The sequence below is a fragment of the Gymnogyps californianus genome, chromosome 5 (genome assembly GCF_018139145.2).
Source record: "Gymnogyps californianus isolate 813 chromosome 5, ASM1813914v2, whole genome shotgun sequence".
In the NCBI taxonomy this organism is placed as follows: Eukaryota; Metazoa; Chordata; class Aves; order Accipitriformes; family Cathartidae; genus Gymnogyps; species Gymnogyps californianus.
The window spans coordinates 40,773,956-40,793,678 of record NC_059475.1 but is presented as its reverse complement, the minus strand read 5'-3'; the positions used below and the strand labels follow the sequence as shown (position 1 = coordinate 40,793,678).

At 39.2% G+C, this 19,723-nt stretch overlaps 1 protein-coding gene across 1 annotated transcript in view; it reads right to left on the bottom strand.

Moving 5' to 3' along the window:
• Positions 1 to 18,950, bottom strand: part of SCFD1 (sec1 family domain containing 1) — a 56,887-nt gene extending 37,937 nt beyond the window's left edge. The window contains exons 1-10 of the mRNA XM_050897155.1: positions 18,919 to 18,950; positions 14,624 to 14,694; positions 13,686 to 13,774; positions 12,573 to 12,663; positions 11,624 to 11,746; positions 10,319 to 10,406; positions 6,087 to 6,176; positions 4,862 to 4,917; positions 3,782 to 3,867; positions 1,873 to 1,972 (exon numbers count right to left, since the gene is read on the bottom strand). Coding sequence (XP_050753112.1) covers positions 1,873 to 1,972; positions 3,782 to 3,867; positions 4,862 to 4,917; positions 6,087 to 6,176; positions 10,319 to 10,406; positions 11,624 to 11,746; positions 12,573 to 12,663; positions 13,686 to 13,774; positions 14,624 to 14,694; positions 18,919 to 18,949 — 825 coding nt within the window. The 5' untranslated portion in view covers position 18,950. The remainder of the gene's footprint in view (positions 1 to 1,872; positions 1,973 to 3,781; positions 3,868 to 4,861; positions 4,918 to 6,086; positions 6,177 to 10,318; positions 10,407 to 11,623; positions 11,747 to 12,572; positions 12,664 to 13,685; positions 13,775 to 14,623; positions 14,695 to 18,918) is intronic.
• Between the last annotated feature and the right edge of the window lie 773 nt (positions 18,951 to 19,723).

Here is a 19,723-nt window from a genome sequence, read left to right as displayed (position 1 = left end):
AGATGCAGCACACAACTTTGTGGCTGGGTTAGCATTTAGTTCAACACCCCACAGAATTCCTGGGCTATTGTAACTGAGAGCTTAAATGAAAAACAATTTATTTGAAAGTACAGTTTACATAATCATCACCTTGGTAACACTTTCACGGTTACAATTTATGGCCTTTTAAAAGGGTACTGCGGTTATTTCATGAAATATTATACTCAGTACGTGAAGAACCTGGCATGCTTGCCTGTAAGGTGAATAACTTGACTGGTTTTGAAATCAAACTTTTGCCCTTGACATGGAATCACAGGCCACTTGGTTGCAATTTCACTAGACAAATTCATAATCCTATCAACTCAGTCAAAAATTAGATGCAACATACAACATTTAACAAGTTGTTCCAGAGAAACTACTGAAGCCTGATGCAGTACACATAAATATCCAACGATCCTCAAATCATTCTTCTAGTGTTATTCTAATACCCCTCCATATTTGTAGCACTAGTTGTCCTCAGCTTCCACTACACCTTTGATCTCTCTGCATCTTGATGCACCAAAGTCCTACCCCAACACATGCCTGAGGCCACCCGACACTACTTTCTCTACCTGGCAGCTGAGTAGGAGGCAAGTACATAGAGCTTTGCATGGATTTACTATCTAGTAAGTGAGCATTTGCTGATTAAATGGTTGGCAGGTAACAAACTGAAGTAAGTGTAGATCTTGTGCAACAGCGTTTACACCTGTAAAAATTCTAATTCAGGTTTCCATCCCCTACTCTCTCACTGATTTTCAAAAGAAACCTGCAGAAATTCAGTACTTCTATTTGCAAGTCTCTAGCCAGTTCAACAGTTATTGGAGAAAATACAGTGCAAACTGTGTTTTTTTCATATATGTCTTCCCTAAAGAAATCAGACCAAAAATTGTTTATTTGTAAAAAGCACCCTTAAGTTTAAGAGGAAGGGACTTTTCATAAGGAATGAATTACATAAAATAGAATTTTAAAGTGTCCTAAAACGTCCCATTAGTGCTAACATATTTTCGTCGTAGCAATGCAAGTTTCTGGACAACACTGTATGTATGACTATACAGTTCACAACCAACTTTGTATACAAACACCTATGTGCACGTGCATATTTTACATATTCCTCCAACAGTCTCAATAATAAAACCAAAATATTTCTCAAAGCTAGATATTGAAATGATTTGCATGACTAACTCCACAGTATAAAAAAGCCTCCAGATAGTAATTATTCTTACTCATGTTATCTTTTATTATTTACTCCGTAATTATATATGAAATGCATAAATCTTAGGTAAACAGTATTTGCTTTCATTTAAGTACATTTCTACTACTGGTTTTATAAAATAAACTTGAGGAAATAAAAGTGCTTTAAGACTACCTGAATTTCCAAAAAATTATTAAAAAAAATCTGTTTTACATTCCTCACAGTAGGGTCATAGACCACTTGGTATCTCTATATTGAACACCTACACCACCTTGTGGAGAAAAACAGAAATAGGTATTTTTAGACATTCAAACATCCTAAAAATGGTTTAAAAACTCATTAAAAGCATTTATTTTTCAAAACTGAATTGCACTTAATGGAGTTTGGAGTTCACATAACATAAAAGATCAAGAACTACTGAAGAAAAAGCTAGGACTGCTGAATTACCTATCTTTTGATAATATCAAGATTTCAACTTTTTAACCATTTTAGAAGTTATTGCTGAATAAACTTTATAGAGAAAATCTTCCAAGTTGTTTTTTACTAAACAATTTCCAAATAAAACAGACAAAACAGATTTTGGATTAAGAGAGAATCTGGTATTAAGTTTAACAAACTGAGTGAAAAAATAGTTTCGGTAACAAAATCAGATTTATTCTTACCAGAACATCATGCACCAAAGCTTGGTATGTCCAAGTATGATGTAGAGGAGTTGCTAAATCTATGTTTCTGTCAACAAGGACTAGTAGGGGCCTTTGGAAGCTGAAAAGATGACACTGTATTAGTACTTCTTTAAACATGTTTACAACACCCCAGTAACATCCTGAGTGATATCAGCCACCTTCTACGTCATGTTTCAAGTTAAAAGCCAAACTGCCTACTGCGGAGTTTCTCCAGCCTTCCCCAAAGCATCTGGGGCTGATCACTGTCAGAAACTCCATGAATCACTGTCTTAGTAATGATAAAAACATTATTTTATTTTGTACTAAATGAAATTACCCATGCATAACTATTGAGCAGAAGTCAAAACACTAAACAGTAACTAGCCTTTTAGGTATTAACTAATATCTGTTTGTGTGGATACACATTTCAGTTCCAAACAACTGTTTGAGTGGGTAATATTCAACCTTAATCCCCATTATGAATCTCAAATATAAAATCTCTCTTTCAAGGGTTTTTAATTTCATTTTTATCTTTGCTTATATATGAAGTCCATAAAGAAAAAATTATGAACTTCTGAGATGCATTGTGGTCATTCCATCAATACTCAATTTTGTGGAAAAAGAATGCACATGTCTAAATGTCTTGGGTTATGGCTACATGAAAAATTTATAGTGAAGATAGGAAGGCTGTGAATTGACAGAACATTACTGCAACCATTTCCCTTAAGCACATTAACCCTACGGTAAATGTGACGGCTAAATTACAGTGTATTTGAACAGAGTAAAAGCATGTTAATTCCATCCTCTGGATTTCCTTGCAGCAAGTATTTTCACGTAGATATATAATCTCAAGAGCCTCAGTCACCTGATTCTGAAAACCAAACTAAAGATCTGAAGCCATTTAACTGGTTAAAGGTTCCCATGTTTCCCTTTCCTTGCATTTCGATTTTCTGAGGGTAATGATGCTATACTATCGGGAAAACAAGCCACCCCTCTGAAGGAAAAACAGTGGTTACAATTCAGTTCCCATGAAAATGAGGGAACTGGTATTTCACAGCTATTCTCTCTCCTAATACCTTTCAATCTCACTCCATTTTGCCACTCTTGATGTTTTTTGTGTCTTTTATCCAAGTTCTGCTCTTAATTTGAGATAAAAATATGATGACTATTTTATATCCAGTTAGGAGATCACAACTGTTTCCTTCAGCTACAGTCTTCCCAATACATCTCCTCACCTTTTCATGTACAGTGTAAACTCCTGTAATATACCTTCCCAAGGCAACCTGAGTATTCAACTATCTGGGGGCAATGGTATACACCGGAACACATTATCAGATGCATGCAAGCATCCACAATGTCTGTTCTCACCCCTCTTTCCCCTCAAAGGATTCAAATGGTCATGACTTAACAGTCCTTAACTAATTATCCAAGTGGTAGTCCTTAAGCAATCCTCCTCTGGTAGATGAGAAACACTTGTTTTTGACATAACTACAACTGGTAACAGCGCTCACAAGTGAGAAAATGGGTATTTCTTTCCTTTTAATGGACTAAAGGTTGCTAACAGATATGTTCAGACACCCAACTGCATATCGTGGTCCTGTAAACTGAGTGTATTTGCAGGAGCTTGGTTCTTGCTGGGTTTAGAGGGTGAACAAAATTACCTGGTTCATGAAATAATTTTTGTCTCACTGTCCTAGGACTGCACACTTATTAGCTATAAAAGTTTTCAAACCAGTTATGCTAAGAGATTGGAAAACTCCCTTAAGAGTATATAAATTCTTTTAATATAGAATTTGAACCAAATTCTTGTAAACACAGTTTTCAGTACAGTGGTGACTTATCCTAATGAGATATTCCAGACAACTGAAATATGAAAAATAAAAATACATAGTTATTACTAACACCATACCTGAACTGGCCAGCTCCAAGTGTGTCACCTGTAAAAAGACTGTTTCTGGCATCTCTTAGATTCTCTCTGAGCTTCTTATCTAATTTCTGAGGTGGGAAAAAAACAAATCAGCTTTTAACAAACCAATGGTTCCCTAACCTCTTTATATGATCCACATTTAAAGATTTACTGTGCTGGTTTTGTAGTTTATAAATGTCTTAGCTGCAGGAAGTCTAGGCCCATTGCACATGGGAAAGAAAGAAATCTCTTCCTTCTATTTTCTTCCTCCAGCATTTATATCTATATCCAGGACTACACAGAGCATGTTGCCTTTATGTCCACTAATCTCCTCCCAGGCAATTAGCACCCTCTCCCTAAACACCGAACAGAAAATACCAGCAGGAGGCACCAAGAGGGAACCACAGCAGAAGCAACAAATTGGGCCGTCAGACACTGCCACAAGAAGTGTTTCATAAAAATGAGATTACCCTCAATATGAATGCATGCACGCCGAATGCTTAGGTTTCATCAGTATTAAGGCTTCACTGACAAAGAAAGATGTGAGGAAGATGGAAGAAATTAAGCACAGTGACTCCTAACGAAGACAGTGCTATAGAGATTTTTAACTGTGATTTAGTTTGGTAATTTCATCCCTGCTTGATGATCAAGTTCAATGTCAGTTTAGTTTGATATAGTAAAAATGTCTTGTACTTACAGGGTTTCCCAGTAAGATAGATAAAAATTTCTTACTAAGACACACCGAAAAACCCAGACCAGACAGCCACTTTTTAAACTGTGTAGATACAGTTTAATGGTTGTAATTATAATGCCTGTCAGAAAATCTTGATAAACTCTGGATTAGGAATGATTATTTATGTTTAAGTTTCTCATCAGCTGATTCCATAATATTACAATTTCTACAGATGAGTCCCATGGAAGTCAAATCAGAAAGGAAAACTGGTATATCTCCTTTCCAGTTTTATTTCCTTCATAAGGAAAAGGAGACAATGACCCTACATCTCTGCCTAGTATTGAGAAAAGTAAACAAGATGTTAGGAAAGTTTTAAAATGATGATACTTGTTTACAAAATAGTTTCTTACCACTGCCACCATTTCAGCTGCAGTTCCTCTTGAGCATCTGATTATAGGAATAGCTCCTAATAAAAGATACATTGACTTCTGCTTGCATTATAATTTTCAATTATAAGTTAGTGTACTTTTCATAAAACAAATTTTTAGTAATATTCTGAGATGAAATTTTTCAAGTGGACAATACAAACTTATATTAAATTTGTCTCTTGCAGTCTTTATGAAACAAAAAATACTATATAGAAATATTAAATAAAGTTTTACAAAAGTTAATACCTCATACAGGAATTTATAAGAAGTATAGTGTACACTAGAAAGATAGCTAATATACTGTGGAGGGGACAAACTATCTCATATAGAAGCATTAAAAATTAGTTTCAAAAGGTTAAAAGTCTCTTGAAAACAGTAATAATAAGTACTATAACACCACCACAATATATCAGTTACAACTCACTGCAGGGTAATGTTATTTTCAAAAGCACATTTTCCATTGGCTTTCAGGTTTCAAAATCTTTAGCTACTGTTTCTCACTTATCTATATAAATATGAAAATTCCAATACCGTAGAGTTTAAGGGACTGAGTAAAAGAGATTTAATTTGTATCATGTGAAAGAACTCAATAGGTCCAAGGGAATCTCTCTTGAACAGACTGTCCCATAGCGATCCCCAGCTCCCCTTGTAGGAATGCTATCTCAGATTGACTGATTTCAGTGAGAACTTAGATTAAATGTCATCGCTATGAAAAATGTATGAGCTAAGCATCAAGAAAACTCACAATAAACTAAGTAAATTGAATATATCTTCCTATTCCTTGAGTTATTTCAGTTAGATCTTTGCAGGGTTTGTGTGATGGTTTTTTTTCTTCTTTTTCTGTGGGGTTTTTTTTGGAGAGCTACAAATCCAAACTCAACGCACTATTGATCTTCATTGCAAACTAGGATTTTGTAAAAACAGTGAATCCAAACCTTTGCATTTCAGTATTCTTCTCCCATTGATACTGAAGACTAAGACTCAACTCCCATGTAGGACAGCCTTTATTGTCTTTTGCAGTGACGTATAGCAATAATTTGAGCATGATCATTAACCCACCCCGCAAACTATTATGATTTCTGTCACAGATCTAATTCTGCCTTTAATTTGCTGTATGAAATCACTAAAGCTTCTAGGTATCTCATTGAATATGGATCCTTTCTAAAGGGAAAACACAAGAAAAATATGCTAGAATTTGAAAACTTACCAAGTGTAACAAAAAAACAGAACAGACTATCAACAATAGTGTCCATTATAGTTTCCATTTCTGTGTCCGTTATATCTGGTCGGTTAATGGCTAAAACAGTGTAGAAAAGAGTTAAGAATAGCGTTAAAGAAGTTTATGCCACTTTAATATTAAGAAGCGATCCTCTTCTTACCTAATGGCTGTTAACAGCCAACAGCTTTTGTTGCAGAAGAGATCAAATCGTGAAATGCCCCTCTTAGCACATCCATTAGTTTCCCCCCCCTTTTTTTCTTTTTTTGAGCAAAAAATTGGGAGAACTTAATTATTGCTCACTGTGTAAGGTCAAACACTACACAATCTTTTCCAGTTATCTCTGACAATGCATACTGTAACTTCTGGATTGTGTTAGTATTGCATTATTAAAAACCTCCTAGAAAACCACGTTATGGAACAGAAATGGCCATCCACTTGGAAACCATTTTTCAGATATAAACTCCTCAAGAATTACTTGTGTAATTTGAAGAGAATTACCGTACGCAGTTATCTATTATTAAAGATTCTAAATCCCGCCTCTTGTAATGGAGATTCCTTTTCTTTTTTCCTTTTTTTTTTTTTAAATAAATTTACTGTCAAGTCTCTAGGTTAGGGATAATTCCCAAGTTCTAAAACATTTCACACTACAGATAGAAAGATTTCCCTCACATATTTAGGTCAGAACAAGAGACACGTAGCAGCATTTCTATTAAATAATTAACACTGACAAGAATATAATAGCCAACAGGAAACATCAAACCTAATCTTACCACAGGTCTCAAGTCAAGTACTGTCTCAGGACTCATGCCATAAATCCCATTCTCATTTGTTTTATTTTACCTTTAAAAATTTCTCACGTAATTACCTGTCTTATACTCTTTCTTCAAAAACAAACTTCAAAGCTCTGAACATTAATAAGCCTTCCATCCCAAATTTATGCGTGGCCAGCCATACTCATTCTCTAACTTTAAAGGTGCTTTTTTTCCCCAGCTTTTGTCCTCTAAGAACTTTAGAGAGATGGATTACATCAGCAATTTCTATCAGCAGCTATACTTAGTAAGTCAAACTTTTTACTAGGCTGCTAGGATGACAGCAGCAATAGAAGCGTCCCCCTCAGCATTTTTTTTTTATTCTGAGTTCAAGTTTCTGAAGTATCAGCACCAAGAAAGGCAGACTTGTTCCCAATATCTGTATTTTTCTGTAATGACAAAGTTTTGAAATTAACTGGGGCTATCATTCTGTAGTTATCTCCAACTAATGGTCTCCCAGTTTACAGGGGGGAAATAGTCTTATTTTTACTCCCTTGCCTTTCTCAATTTTAAAATTTAATTCCCTCCCTATTATTATGTTTAAGGTACTCATTTATGATGTTCCAGTAATCTGCATACTGTCAGTGCCTTCTACTTTTGTGTAATATGCACATTTTGTGAGCACATTCCTTTTCTTTTTGTACCATAGCGATCAACACAAATATTCAATATTACTGCTCCTTAGGTCAACCTTTGAGAAACTCCATTAATAATCTTTCATTAAAATGTTCTATCATGTTTTCTATATATTCCTCCCCCTCCACTATAACAAACTTATGGGGGATGCATCTATTACAGAAAAATAAGCTTAGGTCTCCTACGTTTTCTTGTTGTTTTACAAAATTGATCCAAATTTGGTAAAGGAGCATTCAAATAGCATCAAACAGGATGCCAGGAACATTGACTTTATACCAATATTACCCATTTACTCTCCCTTCTACAGAGTCATAGAAAAACAGAACCAGAGGGCACCTGAGGGATTATCTAGTCAGTTCTCTTGCCCAAAGATGAGTTAAACCCATGTTATTTCTGTGTCTAAACCAATTCCCAAAGCCTCCCAGTCATGAAAATGCCATAATGTTTATAGGTAATCTATTCTAATATTTCACTATCTTTAATGTTAGAAAGTGCTCCTAATATATGACCAGAAACTTTTTTGTTGCAATTTAAGCTCATCACTTCTTGTCCATTACTACATGGACAGAGAGAATGTGTTATCTCCTTTCTGTCTGTGAAAGCCTTTTACATAACTGAAGAATGTTATCATGCTTATTTGTCCTGACATTACCTCTCTGTAAACGCAGTCATACAGCCAGGAAATCAGGAAACTGAAAATTAACCTTTTTTGTTATATTTGTTCTTAGTTCACCCATTCAGCTACATGTGTGGCCACACATGGCAGTACTGCTGCAAGAACAGCAGCCGTCTTTCATCACCGTCAGATTTACACTGACTAATGTAGATTATGAAACTATATACAAACTGGCAGTTTCCTGCTAGGGTTACTCTCCAAAGGCAAAAAAGACCACTTCTTCTTCGCCCCTGCACTCCTACTGCCTGCCTGTGTCAGATCTAGAACTTGCACAGCAAGATGTATCGGCTCAGTGCTCTAATGGAAAACTAATCTCTCTCTATGGGAGATTAGTTTTCTGATCTATCAGCTTTTGGAAACAGCCCACTTCTAGCTTGGTTTAAACATAGTGTGAAACCACCGGTCATGTGGCAAATTTCAGCAGCCCAAGAGAGGAAAACAAACCACACAGGAACTGACGGCTGCAAAACATTTTCAGTCATTTTAACTCAAATTCCTTGTTAGCTAGCAGGAATCTTACGAGAGCCAGTCAGGTATCTTTACATACACACAAACACATCACAAAACAATTATTACTAAAACTCTTAACAGCAGGTTTTAGTAAAAAAAAAAAAGAGTCTGCTTTTCAAACAAAAATGCCCTTCATTCTGACAATGGAATCAAACCCCAGCATGAGACAGAACTCAGTATTATGGATCCAGTTTTAAAGAAAGGTACTGACTTTGGAAATTGGGCAAGAGAGGAGAAAAATCTCACTGCTAAATGTTAGGCATACGGAGACTTCTCCTCTCTACCTGGTCACTAGTGAGTGTTCTGTGCATCCAAATAAACCAGGAATTAACAGTGTGACACTGTGTGTAGACACTGTGACTACACTAAAGTAATGAGGAGCTGCTGCTAAAAAAGGGCTATCTTGCCTCTGACTTACACACTTCTGCTGCCTCCCTTGCACTGGATTTGCAGATCACACAAATGAGCTAGTATTTTCTATGGAATGAGTCAACTGAGCAAACACTCTCCAGCTCCAGGATTACTGGTTCTGGTGTAAAAGGAGGAGAAGATGAGGGAAACTACAGCAGGGGCAGCAAGACAACCCACCCTGTAATAGCTAGCCATTTGAGTAAGAGGGGCAGGAGAGCTAGAGTGATAGTTCTCTGTTGAATTAGCATACTGAATGGGTCAGGGGAGCACAAAAATCAGATCAAAGGAGGGAGGAAAACCATGTGGACAATTATGACAACTAGTATATATGTTGACTTGACCTGCTGTAGCACCATAGCTGTAGAGGTAACTGACCTAAGGCAGCCACTTGGTTTTCCTGCTAGGTTCCAAAATAAGTCCAACAGAAGTCCCAAGAAAAGAAAAGAAGAGTTCCATGAGGCTGACTTCACTTGCAACTCTGAGACACTATGAAGCTGACATGCTTGGCTCACATGCTTGCAGAAAAAATCAGCATTTCTTATTTTCTAGACTGCCCTTTCCCAGATTCTTCCCTGTGCTACTCCAGCCCCTGATCCTAACCATCTCCCCTTGCACACCCCCACGTTTTCATGTCTTGAATAAGAAAAGCAGGTACTGACTGGTCACTGTCTAGAATACAAGAAACTCTATCACTTAAAGTCATCTTTCTTGCTTTGCATTCCTTACAGTAACTTTCCAACTGACCATTCACACGGAAACAAAATATTTAACTCCTTAAGAACTGCAGAAGGAATTATGACTAAATAGTGGTGCCTAAACACAGCAGCCACCCACAGTGTCTATCTACATGTTAACAATATGAAATTTTTCCTACATTACTCCATGTATAAAAAGCCCTACTATCCATATATGTCTATAGGGCAGTTTTGTTTTACTAAACTTGTTATTTAAAAATACATAATTATTTTTTAATATTACACTAGCTGTGCAGTAAAGATGCTGAAATTAATATCTAAGAACTGCTTCCTTCATGACTTTAAACTACACATCTAACAGATTATCCTGAATTCTGAGCAGATCAAAGCAAAATAAAATCATTGCTTGGTATTAGCTACAACTTCAAAAGTAAATTTCAACTTTAGACATTCCGGTATAATTTTTATACAAATTTTACTTACCACGATATGAAACAAGTTCTTTGTTTTGGTTACACAATACAAACATGTCATCTTCTAAAGTAATAAAATTAAGATATTGATCAAACACCTAGAAATCAAGGAATAATGGTCAGAACAGTCCAGAGTGAAGCATAAAAAAACCACACTCTGTGATTTATTGCTACTTCTTTTTGAATCTTTTACAGAACTACATACTAAAAGAAAGAAATGCAAGACACAATGTATGAATTAAAAAAACTATGTAAGAATTGAGTGATAACACAAAACATCAGAGCACCTGAAAAGTGCTAAAAAAGAACAGTCCAACTTCAAGTGTTTCTGTGGACAAATTTTTAGTAGCCAATCGTCACTGAAAAAACACATATGGAGGACATCACAATATGATAGGTTTATTTTTTATTAATATGAAGGACTACAACATAAACAGTGCTGAGCTCTCAGGCAGGAGAGAGGAAAGAGGGCAACAGCTACACAATGAGAGATTATAGCTTACGAATTCTCATTTTTCTGTAACACACCTGCACATTCAGGAAAAAAATTAAACCTCTCTGTAGCATAAACTGTTAATGGGACATCACAACAGAAAAATAGATTTAAGAAAGTTAGTTCACAGTGCTACACCAATTTACTCTTGCTGAAGACCTAAGGCTTAAACAACACTAGGAGTTTTCATTTCTTTTCACAAGTTTCTTTCTCTCATGCCAGTAGTACTCCATAACAGGAGTGAGAAAAAGTGAATGTATTTAAGTATATATGAAAATAATTAGTTAATAATTTGCAGGTTTTGGTACAGGCATTCAACAAAAATAAGAGGGTACATACCTGACACCTGCCTTTAAATCATAAAGGTATAGGAGTGTACTGAATAACAGTGTGTATGTATGAAACATCCACCTCTACAGTACACTACCTATTTAAAATGACAACTGCACTCATACTGCACTTCTTGTGTATTTAGGACCTAAAAACCTCACCCCATTATATATGCACTGGATGCACTCATTGAGCTGATGAGATCGGGAATACTCTGAAACCACTGTATTTCCCCTCTTATCATTTAGCACAAAGGTCTTGCAGCACTTGGACTTTTCACTAAGCTGTGGTACTAAGCTGCATTACTGAGATGACTGTAGATTCCCTTTACTCCCCCAGTAAATCTATGCCTGACATTGAATCTAGCTAAACATTTATTTTGTTCACGATTCAGTCAGAAAAGCTGTGTATAGCACTGAAGCGGCCACTTAAGAAGCAGTAATACCTGTAATGGTAGTATATTTAACATTAGAGACGGGGGGATTTTCTTACCTTAGCCACTTGAGTTACTGCATTAGCACCTATGGCAGCATTTGCAATATCTTCCAGTTTACTTCTTGAAATGGCAGAAATAAAGTTTAAATAATAAGATTCATAAAGCTGGTTTCGAAGATCCTAAAAGGAAAGAAAACCACAACCACCTTCTTGAAAAAGTACTAATATATTTCTGACTAAAAAACATTCTTACTTTTACTATGTGATGTTCCAACTATCCACAGTCAAACTACATTTTTGGAAGTGCTTAGCTGTCTGTTCATACAGTCCTGTACGCAGTGTTTTGACTACATAACTAGATATAACTAACCTAACACAGAACTGCAAAAACCAGGAAACAAAATTTAAGCTACCAGATAGCAACTACTACTCCACACCTTACCACTGGCCAAAAGCACCCTTTGCTCTTCTTCCTTCCTTTGGTGAAGATGTCAACCTTCCATGAATTCCTCCCACAGAATGTGAAAAACTGAGGCTAGCCTAGTCCAACCCACCGCTCAAACCAGAGTCAAATAGAGCAGGTGGCTCAGGATTGTGTCCAGCCGAGTTCTGAACATCTCCAAGGATGGAGACTCCACAAACTCTCCAGGCAATCTGTTCCAGCATTCGGCCACTCTCATTAAAATAGCTTTTTCTTATGTTTAAATGGAATTGCCTACATTTCGATTTGTGCCCACTGCCTCTTGTCTTTTCACTCCCAAAACTCTCTCTCCTAAACACAGAAGACATATTTACCTTTCTACTTTCCAGGAAGTTTTGCATGTAAACATTTTGGGTAATATTTTTATGACAAATACGTGCTAATATATAAAAAATGCAAGCAAAGGTGTTCAGACATGCACAAGAACTAGACATAGAACGGTCACGCTCCGGTGAGTGCAGGATTACTTCCCACACTCTACCTCTGTTGCATCCACTTATTTGAAACATTAAGCATGCAAGTTACCTGGCACATTCTGTCAATATTTTCTTCTGTTGGCATTACAAAGTAAACAGCTGGAACATCTGGAATAGCATCCCGATCTGAATGCAAGAGCCTGAAAGGAAGAGAAAATACATCTCTAGTGTGTTCCTCCTCTGATTTGTGTAAAATTATAAAAATTAAAGAAATTATTTATTTATACAGACACATTTAATTTCCTACAATTTCTCCCTATATTTAGCTAGATTTTAGCAAGAACAAAACATGAAAAAATAACAAAATCGTATTTGTATAATTTTTGGCTGAATAGAGGTCTCCAAGTTTATTCAAAGCTTGAGAAAAGGCTTCGCAAATCTTCAAAAATAGATTAATCCACTCAGAGGAAGGTAAAATACTGCATCCACAAAGTTCATATACCAATTATTAATTGTTGACATGATAACAAAAAAACCTGCACATCTCATACTATTAAACTTGCCTTTCCTGCTCATTAAAACAAAGACAGGCAAGGTGCTTACACGTTTCTCTCACATTTCTGCTGATACGTCAACATGTTAAACTGTGTTTTCATTTCTAGCCTTCACTTAGTAAAAGTTAATAAACTTCAAAAAAAAAAAAAAAAGTATCTTCAAAGATCCTCCATGACTATTACCACAGCTAAGGAATGACAATGAACAAAATAAACATAATCTGGAAAAAGAGAAATGGGAAATATCTTAAAATAATACTTAAAGATTCCATATCTTTGACAAGAGACAATTAAAATCTATGTGCAAAAAGACAAGCAGAGAATATGCACAGTCCCATGAAACAGTTGGTGCCAAAATAATTTTAAGATATAGGAATACAGAGGGAATTGTACAGACAGATTCCCCAAAACACCTATTGGATAATTCTTATTTTTGAGCAGGGGCCTCCTCTACTTAGTGAGAAATCCTACTGAACAGTGTTTGGAATGACCTTTCCACACCCTGATTCTGAATAATACCACCTGATTTTAGAAACAAGTCAAGGTATAATCTTTATTTTAGTAGTTATTCATCAAACGATTTTCAATGTTTTGTTTGTGATTTTGGGGGAACATTAAATAAAGTTCTTTTTAGCAAAAAAAAAAAAAATCCTGATTTTTTTACTTACAGATGCAAAGTGATCCCCATATCTCTCAGCTCTTTCACTGACAGCAAAGGTGAGATTATATCTTGGCCAAATCTGTCATAAATGAGAACCTGAAACAGATACACATCTTTTTACAAAGTGGTGTAAAAACTGGATACAGTATAATACAGGATACAGTGGATACAAGAATTCAGGTTTAAGGAACTACTGTCCTAACCTGAAAAGTGCTAAACATTTACCAATTTATAATACATCATTAATTCGTCATGGACCTCCATTTGTGCTTACTGATTAAAAAAAAAAAAAAAGAAATTCAATGATAAAGGGAAATAAATTCATCACTTCCATCTCCTGAAGTGTTAGTCAAACAGGAATCTGCTCTCAGAAAATTGGTATTTTAAGTGCAGAATTTCTCTGACTGCATTTGGGAGGAAACAAAAGGAGAAGCAGAGAGGGAAAAAAGGAGCTAGCAAAAAAAAAGACAACAGAATGGATGAAGAGACAGAATATATGCTTTGTAGTAGCAAAAACTTCTCACAAATTACTTACTTTTTAAAGCTAATAAAGATAGCTTGAGCTCAGTTGTCCTAAATTTAAGGCTATCAATAGTTCTTCCCTTTCTATGGGCTTCTTTCTGACTCTGTGAGTTCACCTGTAAGGTATCATGTAAGTTTCTGCCAACAGGTATCAATAAGACCGAAGTATATTTCAAAAATGTCCTCCTCAGTTGCTCATTAAAATATTGCCTGAAGAATCAGTCATCGGGTCTTCAAACTGCCAATATCTCAAATATGTATTTTCTCAGCAATTCTGATACGCAATTCTGTATATTCATAACACCCAGGAAAAATTATTTTGTATAAGAACATAGAGAAGATACTTGAGTTAGTTAAAATTTGAAAATCTGAACTTTTTTGAACACTATAAAATTCTCCTATTCCTGTTCAAATAGTTCTTACCTTCCATACTGGTTCTCCTGTGCTGTTTTTAACAGGAGGAACATTGAAGTTCAGCATACGTTTCAAAGCCACTGGAAAATAAAGCAGAATAATGCTTTACTCTCTTTACACTTCAACAATAGAGATTAAACACATTACCAGGATTTTATTATACGTTTCATTTGAGAGGAAAACCATCATAAAATATAAACGCAACAAGTCACATTTTCATTATTTTTATGCAGTTTTGACTGACAAGTGGCACACATCAGCTACAATTTACGGGCTCTGGAAGACCCTGCAAAAGGAAAAGAAGTCAGTCCCAAAACGCGAAGAAAGAATCTCTCTCCTTAGTTATAGGGGCTATATTCTGTCGCAGTTTGCCTTAAAAATAATGCCAGTATCTTCCTGAAGGTGAATTCTGTACAGTAGGAACTAGTTTGCTTTATTCCCCTGATCTGCTTTTCCTGCCTTACAGGAACAACAGTATACACACAAGCAAAAAATACCTTTTCACCTGACTAAAACTGATACACATTTTGAAACATTTCGAGAACTCACAGGAAGAAATTGCTGCTTTAAGGGGTACAAAACCACCCCTAATTTGCAGCAGGAAAACTCTTTGAAACAGGAACGAGCTTTCATTTAACTTCCCATTCAACACAGAAACCAAAGCAGATTCTGGAAAAACTTCCAGAAATCAGGGCAATGTATACCACTTTGCTCATAAATAGAGAGCAGTAGAAACAGTAAACTTCTGACGCTTTGGTTGAATGAAGCTTGTGAGCATACTCAGTGCAGTTCCCTGGGGTTTACACTATCATAGGACAACTCAGGCTGGAAAGGACCTCGGGAGATGTCTAGTCCAACCTCCTGCTCAAGCAGGGTCAGCTGTGAGGCCAGGCCAGGCTGCTCAGGGCTTTAGACAGTCAGGTCTCAAGGGATGGAGATGCCACAACCACACTGTGCAACCTGTGGCACTGACCGTCCTTGTGGTGGAAAAGTTTTTCCTTATATCCAGTTTGAACATCTTGTTTCAATTTATGCCTGTTGTCCCTCACCCTCCTGCCATACACCACCACAATGAGCCTGGCTCCATCTTCTCAATGCCCCCCCCAATAGGTATTGGGGAGCTGCTGTTAGGTCCCCCCTAAAGCCACCTTTTCTCCAGGCAGAACAAGCCCTAGTCCTGCAGCCTCACCTCATAGTGCTCCAGCCCCTGACCATCTTGGCAGTCCTTTGCTGAACTCCCTCCAACTGACGAACACATTTCCTGTACTGGTAGCCACAAACTGGACACGGTATCTAGATGTGGTCTCCTGGGTTTGAGTACAGGGGGATCATCACTCCCCTCGATCTACTGGCTGTGCTCCTGTGAATACGGCCCAGGATGCTGCTATGCAGGGGCACACTGTGGGCTCATGTTCAGCTTGCTGTCCACCGAGAGCCCTCGCGGGCCTTTTCGGCAGAGCTGCTCTCCAGTCTGCCAGTCCCCTGCACTGTCGCCTGTACGTTGCAAGGGGTTCTTCCCTTCCAGGGGCAGGAACTTACATTTGTCAATTGTTGAATTTCATAAGGTCCCTGCTGGCCCATTCCTCTTGCCCATCTAGGTCCCTCTGAGTGGCAGTTCTGCCCTTGAGTGTATTAACAGATTCCCCTATTTTGCTGTCACCTGTACACTTAGTAAGAGTGCACTTTGACACATCTTCCAGGCCACTGATAGAGATTTTAAACAGGACAGGTCACAGGACAGACCCATGCGCTGCACCAGTTGTTACCAGCCTCCAGGTATAGTATGTCTGACTAATCACAACCCTCTGAGCCTGACCATCCAACCATTTTTTTACTTATCTGGTTGTCCATCCCTCCAGCCCATAACATCCTAACTTGGATACAAGAATACAATGTCAAAAGCCTTGCTGAAGTCCAGGTGAATGACATACTCTGCTCTCCTGTTGCCTACAAATCCAGTCATTTTATGACTGAAGGCAATCAGGCTGGTCAGGCATGATTTACGATACATAAATCCATGCTTGCCTTCTTCACGTGATGAGAAATATTTTCCAAGAGGATTCACTCCATGATTGACTCCAAAGTGACACAAAGGCCTGGGAGAATTTGCTGGTGAAGACTGAAGCAAAGAAGGCATTGGGTACCTCAGCCTTATCTGTGTCAATCGCCACTAAATGACCGGCTCCATTTAGCAATGATCCAACATTTTTCCTTATTCGTATTGTCACTGCTAATGTCGCAGCAGAAGCTCTTCTCATTGCTCTTGACATCTGCTGCAAGTCTCAACTCGAGTTGAACTTTGGCTTTCCTAACACCATCCATCCATCCATGCTCAGGCAACATTTCTGAAGTCCTCCTTCGCAGTCTGTCCCTGCTTCCTTCTCCTGTGTACTACCTTTTCAAATCACATTACCAGAAGTGAAACTTGACCATGGGAGGAAGCAAGCTAGCAATAAGTGCTGGGTCTCTCTGGAATCCAGTCTTCCACCTGCTTAACACTTCTTTCTTTCTTTTTTTTTTTTTTTTTTTAACACTATGGAGCAATCTTGAAAGCTGATTACAGACTGCTCCTGGAGCCTTCACTCCCTCACTGCCAGTGACACCTTCCATACATTTCAGCCATATGAGCAATTTTGTATAAAGCTGCACGGTTATGTATTTTGGTACTACTGGATCTGAAGCAGCTGCTTTGTAGAGTTTACCATATAAATTAAAACTTGGCATAAGGTCTCTACTAAGGAAGACAGCAATCAGACTAGTGATGTGCTGTGACAATCATGACAAACATTCAGCAAGTCTCTGGGTTTCTTTTTTGTATTTATATTGCCATTTAATTTACGTTTAGGCTGAATACTCTCTGGGGCAAGGATCAGGTTTTTACTGTGCTTGCACAATGATATGCTTTGACTGGTTATGAACCAGGATAAAGGTCACAACAGATGCTGCACATACATGGTAATACAAACACTAAATGATAATAAATCTTTTCCTTTTTCTGACTATCTTTTAGTTGTTCAATCTACCTCCTTGCAAATGACCTCCCCAATGGAAGACAACATGGGTTCAGTGGTAAAGGTTGACTGAAATAATCAAGCAACAAGGTGAAGCACAACAGAAAAGAATAAAGCTGTACAGAATAAGGGCTCGAAGACAGTGGGCTTTATCAGAAAGGTAGCAAAGAGGAAAAAAGTAAAGGATTGCAAAGGAACATCAAATAGCACTGTTAATGGTAGATGGCCACAGGAATGAGATTACAGAAAGTAGACTTCTAGTACAAAAAGAAGATGGAGAATACCAGTAAATATTTAAGGTCCACACAGAGACTCAGACTGAGATTTCTAGGCAAATTATTTTAGACATTTCACGTTAAATAAATGCAACCAGAATCCTCTATACCACCAGAAAGATACTGCAGTTGTCGAGAAAAAGGTGACAAGATTACAGCTCAAACTCCTGACAAAAACTTTGGCAAGCAAGGGAAGTAGAGAAGTATGGAGCTGACATGCTCTATGCTTTAGGAGTATGTTCAAATGGGTGGCTCAAGGCTCCACAAAGCAGCATCAAGACAAAGAAGAAAGAGTCAATTATGGACTCTCAGCAATGTGTAACGAGGGGCTGAACAACTAACCCTTTGCCCACAGAAAACCTCCTGCATAATTTGTTGTAGTTGTTAATCTCGTATTCTCAATTTCTTGAGGGTCAGCACACACTCCGAGGACCCTGTATTGTCTTAACAGGAGCATCACAACAGAAGCTTTATTTTCGCACCATTAAACGATATTTCCCGTTGATCCCTGCCACGGGCAGAAAGGATGCTGAAACGGAGGGAGAGCACAACCCGCTCCCCACGGCCACGGGAGAAGGGCACCGCTCAAGTCCCGGGCCCGCGCAAGCCCCTCCCCGAGGGCGATTTCCACACCACGGCGGCACTTGCGGCCACGTCCCTGGGGGCCTGGGCCCGCCGCCGCCCGGGCAGGGCGCACGCACGGCCCTGTGCCCCACAGCGGGGCCGGGCCCTCTCGGCAAGAGCTGCGGCCAGAGGCCCCCGGAGCCCCAGCGGCCGCCGTCCCGTTGCCGGGAGACCCAAGCCGGGTGAGAGGGCGCGAATCCCCCGGCGGAGGCGAGGCGGCGCGGAGACGCCCACATCCCGCCCCGGGACCCCGCCGGGAGAAAGGGCGGGGGGGGGGGCAGGCAGGCAGGAGCTCTCGGCTGCAGCGTGAGGCCGACCTTGCTCCCTCCCTCCCCCGAGCCCCGGGAAGGGCGGCTGCCGCGCCGCTCGACGGAGACCGCGGGAAGCCGCTTACCTGTCTGCTTCTCCCGGATACCGGCCGCCATTTTCCTGCCCCGCCAGCCCGGCTGCGGCGCGGTGCTCCGCCCACCGCCGCGTACGCAGCCGCCGGACGACGTGGCGGCCCGTACGGCGGCGGGAGGCGGGTCGCGGCCGCCCCTGCTCCGCCCCTGCCCGGGCGCCGCCAGGCGCGGGGTCCGCGCCGCCTAGGTCGGTCTGGAAGGTCCCCGACCCCCTGCCCTGGCACAGCTCCGCGGTCTCCCCGCCCCGGCGGGCCGCAGCGCGGGGGGAGATGGTGCCTCCCACCCGGAGGCAGCCCCCGGGAGCCCTAGAACCAGCCCCCGTTCTTGAGGGAGCTGTAATTAAGAAACTGCATCTTATGGTTTAAGATTTGGGCCTGTGCTTTTCCCCAGCTGAGAACCAAAGAACAGGTTGAGATCTTTCGGGCACCAGGGTGGTGCTCTTTTCCACCTTTTTTTTCCGAGCAAAAAGTCACATTAACAGTTTTTGCTCTACTCAGACTGATTTTTCAAGAAGAGAGAACTGAAAAGCTCCCTGGAAAATAGCTTAAATGCAACCAGGGCAGCTCTGAGGTGCTTAGATTAACTACATGAAAAGGACTGATGTTTCAAAAACAGGCAGCTAGCTACAAATCAAGTAATCAAGTTTTAGCGAGTTAGTGAAAAGGAAAATAGTTAAATGTTTGCTTGTCCCTGCCTCGGGTAGCATATGCCAACACATAGCCTTCCTTCAGTTCTCTGTGCCCCAAAGCTGTGCCCTTACAGAAATCCTACAGTGGGAAGAGCCCCACTCACCCTAAC